We start from the raw sequence: 7161 nt of genomic DNA on the forward strand, positions 1-7161 counted from the left end.
CCAGCTTTCTATCCTGGTGCAAAGAGTAACGGCTTTGTAGTAACGTTCCTGCAATAAACTATTCGAGTCCCTAAGAAAAGGGCTGCCATCTGTCTGTGTATGAAAAGCAAGCACCTACGCAAGGCTGCTCCGAGGAGTCTTCAGACCCAACCCCTCAGCTTTCATTCACCAGCTGAACTGCCAAATAGATGCAAGGGCAGGACCCCACCCGACACCAAAAACAAGATATGTACAGCACAGAGCCTCCCTTGGCAGTACTGGCTCCTCAGGCAGCTGTGCTCACACCCATGAACTTTTAACAGAGTACAGGGCAAGGAACACCACAAAAATGAGACCACTGTGTGGGCTGGGGGAGCCTCTGCCTCCTGCCTCACCACTGCTGGAATCACTCAGCCTTCAGAAGAGGTGATAGATGGGTGCTGATAATCCTTCACTGCAACCCTCTGCTAAAAGGCAGGAGATGTTCCCTCACACTTCAAAGGATCACAATATCCACCCTTCCCTCGTTCAGTCAGATTCTTGACTCAAGTCATTCTGGATTTCCAAGCACGAACACTTTCCAGCAAGGATGCAAGGCACAGCCTTGAAGAAGATGACAACTCTGCAAATGTGCTGGAACTGCACTGGGGGTGCCGTGATGTGCATGCCCAGGTTCCATACCATAGATCTGAAGATTTTATTACCATCTGGGCCATTCCCCTAAAGAATAATATATTCTACTTCAGCCCGCTATCTTGATTCCATCACCCTCTGTTCCTGAATTAAACGAAGGTGTTAAGATACCTGCAGCAGAAAACGGGACGAGTTTCTCCACATGAGCTCAGTGGCAGTCAAAACCTACACGAAGAGTTCAACTCTTCACCTCCACCTTGAGCTTCAGGTGGATATCACAGAGGAAAACGTTCATCAGGTCCTGCCCGGCCTCCTGGGCGATCCTGCTGATAACTGCACCTCTTCTTCCAATCAACATCAGCTGTATCAAAACCCAGACAGAACATCATCACGCTCAGCCTTTCTGTGGAGAGGAGTCATCCAAGAAAACAACAGTGCAGACATAGAAGGACACAGAACACAGCAGTCAGAGGTGTCCTACAACCAAGCCGTGGGAAACTAATAGTGAGGTACAAGCTGTTACCGACCAGAAACCAAGCTCTTCTCAACACAGAGCCCAGAGCCAGGACACAGCATGTCTAATGCAGCAAGGACACACACGTGCTGGATACAGGGAATCTCCTTTCATGCTCCCCAGCTCTCTCCTCTTACCTTATGAGACTTTCTTGGGACCACAAGGTTCTGCACGATGACGAGCTCTCCGCTTGGCCCTTCCTCCCATAGCTCTGTCACCTGCAACAGAAGCACAGACTCAGCAGTTTGGCACAGCACCAAACAACTACAACTGCCACTCTTTCAGAGACAACAGCTCAGCACCCTGGCACAGCTGCATACCTGTAGACCCACTTAAAACACAAAAAGGGCTCCTGGCAGCTGACATGCAAGTCCCAAGCCAGGCCACGTGGCTTGTGAAGTCTCATGGGTCTCACAAACCCAGACAGGGATTCTCATCACAAAGCCTGTTATTCCCAACACAGATAACTGGAAGGCAAGTCTGCTAGCACATGCCTCCTACCTGAGTCACACCATAGGGGACTTCCAGTGGCAGGTACTCCAGTATCTTCTCCCTGATGATATTATCACAGATCTCATGAGGTGACTGGCTGGTCAAGACCCTGCTGTGGAACTCCCATGGACCTGGCTTGGCTTGCATCAGGAGGTACTGCTGTCAGCACAAAACACATCACACCCCTCAGACAACACACTGCACACACTGACAGAGAACAGTTCCTCAAGCGTGGGCCCATCCCAAGGGCAGCAGCTCTGCTGTTCCTCAAAGGAGGAGCAGCTCGGTGCGAAGCCCTGGGGCACCAGGCTGAGTGCACAACAATTTCAGAGCATAACACAAGTTCAGACCATATTTACCTTCAGCGTATCCACTTCCTCTCCATTGAGAGCTGCCAGCATGAAGATATCCTGGAAATGTGGCCAGCCTTTCCTATTTTTCAGATCTCCATATTTGTAGGCCTTTTGCCCTTCTGCTTCTGTAACAAGACTGGACTCAGAAGCCTTCACAGCGCTGCTGTTATCCAAACTGGAGCCTTTCTGGGCTTTATCTGTTTCCAGCTGACAAAGGGACTCCTGAGCTCTGTTCTCAGGTGGAGGAGTCTGAGTCACTTTAAGAACAGTTTTTGCAGGAGAACTGGAATTACGTCCAAATTCAGACCCCACTTTCAGTTTCTTTCCATTCACCATTCCCTCTGTGAGCTCATTTACGAGTCCCAACAGGATGAACTTCTTCTTTAGCAGATCCACCTAATGTAAGAGAGGGGCAGCCGTCAGGAATTTATCCTGAACAAGACCAGCAACTGGGCCCTGGCTCTGGAGGAGCTGGAAGAATCACCCCAAAGCCAGCAGTGGGAAAACCAACTTCCTCACTTACCTTGTTCAGAACCAGGACGCTGGGAATCTGAGGAAACTGAGAAAGACATTTCAGCACCTCCAGGCTCAGAGAGTTTCGTGTCCAGTGGTCTGAGACGTCCACCAAAACCAGAACTGCCAGGAGAGAGCGAGGGGAAAATAATGAACCTACGTTTCCCAAAGGTTCTTTCTAAGCTTCTCCGTAGGCTGTGTTTGAATCACTTCCCTCCTGCTGTTCCTCCTCTCACTTCTGCAGGGCAGTGTGCACGTGCAATCCAAAAATGGTGTTTCAAACGATAAAACAACAAACCCAGTTTACACTTGCTGTCCTACAAATATCACACATGCTAAAATGCAACATCCAAGGCCAAATATTCACCCAAGCTGCCTCCCTTTGCCATCAGGCAATTCTAAACCCCTCCCCCCAGTCAAGTAATTCAGTTCTTTCTATGCCCTTCTACCCCTGCTTCTTATTCACACTCCCAGGTCTGCCTTTAGTGCCCAGTAGTATATAGAGGTACTACAGCTGTAGGGTTGTAAGTTTCTGTGGCAGATAAAGGGTTTGATGCAAAGGAAGTTGAGTGCCCACCTAGATCTGCATGTTTCATGCTGTCCCACGGGTCTGTCAGCATGGCCGCCTCTAGTTTATGCCTGAAAGGTAAATACAAGTGAGCATGCTAGGCTTGTGTTGGACCACAACAATCTTCCTTCCCCCTGCAGGTGCAGGAACAGCACTTTCCATCATCCCAACTCACACAGAGCTGCCTTACAGGTTTATACCATCCTTCACTGCACACACACACACACACACACACACGCACACAGTCAAACACAACCGGGCTCAAGGGATTCCCCAGGCTCTGGGTGTTACTGAAATATAAACAATTAAGAAGTCAAGAGATCGAAATTAGGCTAAAAATTTACATTCCTGCCACTTCTACAAATTTGCACAGTGGAAATCACTTTGTGTTCTCTCAAACCTCTAGTGATAGAACCCCATCTCTCCCTACAGCAGCAGTGATACCTTTTGGCTTTCGTGGGACAAGTGAGACCAGGCGTGTCCAGAATGATCTAGAAAGAGGAAAAACACATTTTCTAAGTCCATGTGCAGTTTTAGCTCTGCCACTAACTTATATCAGCGTGATTAAACACCACTGTAAGATAGAAATGAAAAAAAAAACATAGAATGGTTGGGTTGGAAGGGACCTCAGAGAGGATCTGATTCCAACCCCTGCCATGGCTTGGCTGTCACCCAGCAGCTCAGGCTGCCCAGGGCACCACGCAGCCCGGCCTCGGGCTCCTCCAGAGATGGGGATCCTGCACTTTGCTGCCCCCGGGACACAACACCATTTCTGCAGCCTGGAAACTCACCAGCTGCGTGTCCTCGTGCGTGATGACACCGCGTGCTTTGCATCGGGTTGTGTGCACTTTCTTCGAGACTGGGAAAACCTTTAAGAAATTAAAAGGATCTCACAGCCACTACAGTTAAAAAATAAAGGTGATCAAACAGCCCTAACTCGGTGAATTGTGGCAGTTTTACCTTTCTGCCCAAGAGCTGATTGGAAAGCGTGGACTTGCCGGCGTTGGGCGCTCCGATGATGGCGATTCTCAGCACTTTGGGCTCCGGGGGCTGGTCAGGGCGGCCCCGCACCATGCGGGCCTGCTTCTCTGCGGGGGGAAAAGGCGCTCACACGGTGCCCTTACCCCGCGGCGGGGCCGGGGGCCGCAGGCTGCGCTCACCTCTGCTGGTGGCCACGGGCGGCGGGTGCCGGCCCAGGGCCGGGGTTGGCCTTTCGCCGGGGAGGCCCAGGATGTGGCCCAGCGCCGAACCGCTCCCGCTGCAGCGGGCGCAGCTCTCCAGAAGGATCGCTGAAACGGTGTAAAACCTGCGAAACCGCCCCGAAACCGAGACGGCCCCGTCCTCCCACCTCGCAGCTACCGCACGGCCCTTCCCCTACCCTCTGGGTTCGGCCCGGCCCGCCCTCACGTCCCCCAGACCCCGGCCTCCCCAGACCGAGGTTCCCGGCCCGGCTCCAGCCGCCCCACCTGCACGCCGTGACGGCGGACCGGCCGAACCGGCCCTGAGGGCCCAGAGTAGGCCCCGCGCCACCGCCGCAGTCATGGGCGCCGCCATGTTGTCCCACCGCGGGGCAGGCCGGGAGCGCGATGAGCGGCCGTTCTTACTGGAGGACAGGGCGGGGGGAGCATAGAGAGGAGGGAGACGGGCTTAGGGCGCCGCCGTACGCAGTGATGGATGTAGCGCCCCCTGCCGGCCATGCTGCATGGCGCCCATCAGTGCGGGCGGCGGCGCAGCGTAGTGTGCCCAGTGCTCCCAGTGTGCCCAGTGCTCCCAGTGCTCCCAGTGCTCCCAGTGTGCCCAGTGTGCCCAGTGTGCCCAGTGCTCCCAGTGTGCCCAGTGTGCCCAGTGTGCCCAGTGTACCCAGTGCTCCCAGTGTGCCCAGTGCTCCCAGTGCTCCCAGTGCTCCCAGTGTGCCCAGTGCTCCCAGTGCTCCCAGTGCTCCCAGTGTGCCCAGTGTGCCCAGTGTACCCAGTGCTCCCAGTGTGCCCAGTGCTCCCAGTGCTCCCAGTGTGCCCAGTGCTCCCAGTGTGCCCAGTGCTCCCAGTGCTCCCAGTGTGCCCACTGTGCCCAGTACACCTCAGTGCTCTCATTGCCCTCAGTGCTCCCAGCCTGTCCAGTGCTTCTGGTTCTTCCAGCTTTCCCAGTGCCCACAGTGTGCATAGTCCCACCAGTGCCCCCAAGGCACACACTGCTCCCAGTGCTCCCAGTGTCTCCTGCAGCCCACCCCCGTGCTCCCTCTGTGCTCCATGTCCTCTGCAATCCATCCCGCTGTTCCCCACAATGCTCCCCAGCCCATCCCAGTGCCCCCCACACCCCTCAGTGCTCCCCACTGACCCCTATGCAATCCCCCTCAGTGCCACTTTAGTGCCCCACACCCCTCACAGCACCACTAACTGCCCCAGTCCGTACCTCCCCCACACCCCAACGTTGATCCCCCCACACACAAGGGAAGGAGCCACCGTCTCTGTGCCATCTCTGATTTTATTGAACCCACACCACCACCCCACACTGACCCACACCAGCCCACACCAATCCATGCCACGCTGCGTGCCTGGCTGTCAGCAGAACCATTACCATTACTAAACTCAGTAATGGTAACGGTTTCCCTGCCAGCCATGTGTCCTTGGCTGCATTCATTCCTCAGGGCGCCCCATAACCCCCCTGTGCCCCACAGTGCAGTCCCACGGAGCAGCTCTCAGGGCCGGGTGCAGCCCAGGGGAGTACATCATCTATACTGTAGTGTCTTATAGTGAACTTACAGTATATGATGATATCCAGCCCAGGGCGGCAGGCAGCGTGATGAGAAGCACCTAAACAAAAGGAGAGCATCGTTAGTGTCACCTCGTCCCCAAAGTGCCACCACCACCCCGCTGCGTCCCCATAGGCAGCACCCACCTCTCGGGGTGACCCCGCTGCTTTGTGGGGTGCTGCTGCTGCACCCACTTTATAAATCCTGCACAGCCTCATCTGCATATCTCAAATCTGCACAGCACAGCTGGTGTGGCCCTGTAACCCCTTCGTGTCTGGGAGGGTGGGGGGTGAAAGGGAGGACACCAGCCTCCAGAAGCTCTGTGCCATCCCACAAAGCTCTGCCTGTGGGGGACATGAGGACAGGGGGGTGCCAGGGGCCAGGGGCCCCCCCCTTGCTGGATCACCCCCAGTCCTTCATCCCAGACTGGGAGCTGCCCATGGCAAACTGGTGCCCAATGTGTCCCTGTGTCACATATGCTACCCCAAAGGACGGATCCATGCGTCCCCAAGAGGGTTGTGTCACCTCATTGTGTGTGACTGTGGCCATTCATGGCCTCTGGCCGTGTGTGTCCCCAAACAGCCGCAGTGCCTGGCTGCGTGTGCCTGTGTGTGGCTCTGCCCATACGTGTCCCCAGCCCTGTGTGTCCCCCCGAGGGTCACATCCTGCAGCCAGCGCCATGCTATTGTGCTATTTGTGCTGGCAGGGCAGGGACATGGTGGCATTCCTGGAAGCCACCTGCAGGGATATGATAAGTCCCCACCAGGGCTGTGTGCTTGGAGACCCAGATAAGCAGCACTGGGTGGCTGCTGCAGACCCTGCAATGGGGTGCAAGGTGTTCCCAGCCCTGCTGTCCCCTCTGTGTGACAGGGGCAGCATGGCCAGACCCTGGCAGGAGGTGGCACAGCTGCCGGCAGCAGTGTGTCCCCAGCAACGTGAGGACACCAGGACTTGGGGACGACAGGGGGCTGTTTCCTGCTCCCTTTGGACCTTGTTGTGATGTGAGTGTCCCCAGACAGCAGCACAAGCAGCCAGCGCCCAGAGCAGGGACTCTGTCAAAGTGTCTCCCAGTGTCCCCATCCCTGCTGCTCACTCAGCTGTGCTCCACATCCGTGCACTGCCAAGCGTGCGGCCACCAGGACAGCACTGCAGAGCAGCTACGGGGGCTTTGGTATTACAGCCCCCCTCCGCCAATGCTGCAGGGCTGTGTGTGGCTGTAGATAAGGAGCCACCAACCCATCCCCACCCACCTATCTGCAGAGCCACCCTGCGTGGGGCATGCAGGACGGGGGGCCCTTCTGTCCTGCCCAGCACTTGGTGGGACACAGAGGGGCTTGGGGGCACAAGGTGTCTACAGAGC

General features: G+C 55.7%; 1 protein-coding gene across 1 annotated transcript; it reads right to left on the bottom strand.

Annotated features, from left to right (window-relative positions):
• Window positions 1-850: 850 nt before the first annotated feature.
• On the bottom strand, window positions 851-4606 carry ERAL1 (Era like 12S mitochondrial rRNA chaperone 1; the record flags this gene model as incomplete). The annotated part of the gene is made up of 11 exons (XM_079545207.1): window positions 851-973; window positions 1264-1344; window positions 1628-1777; window positions 1978-2367; window positions 2495-2607; window positions 3062-3123; window positions 3497-3543; window positions 3844-3921; window positions 4013-4140; window positions 4213-4341; window positions 4519-4606. 11 exons carry the CDS (start codon window positions 4604-4606, stop codon window positions 851-853), a joined length of 1389 nt encoding a protein of 462 aa, XP_079401333.1.
• Window positions 4607-7161: the final 2555 nt, after the last annotated feature.

Source organism: Tetrao urogallus, assembly GCF_951394365.1.
Source record: "Tetrao urogallus genome assembly, chromosome: 20".
NCBI classification, from domain to species: domain Eukaryota; kingdom Metazoa; phylum Chordata; class Aves; order Galliformes; family Phasianidae; genus Tetrao; species Tetrao urogallus.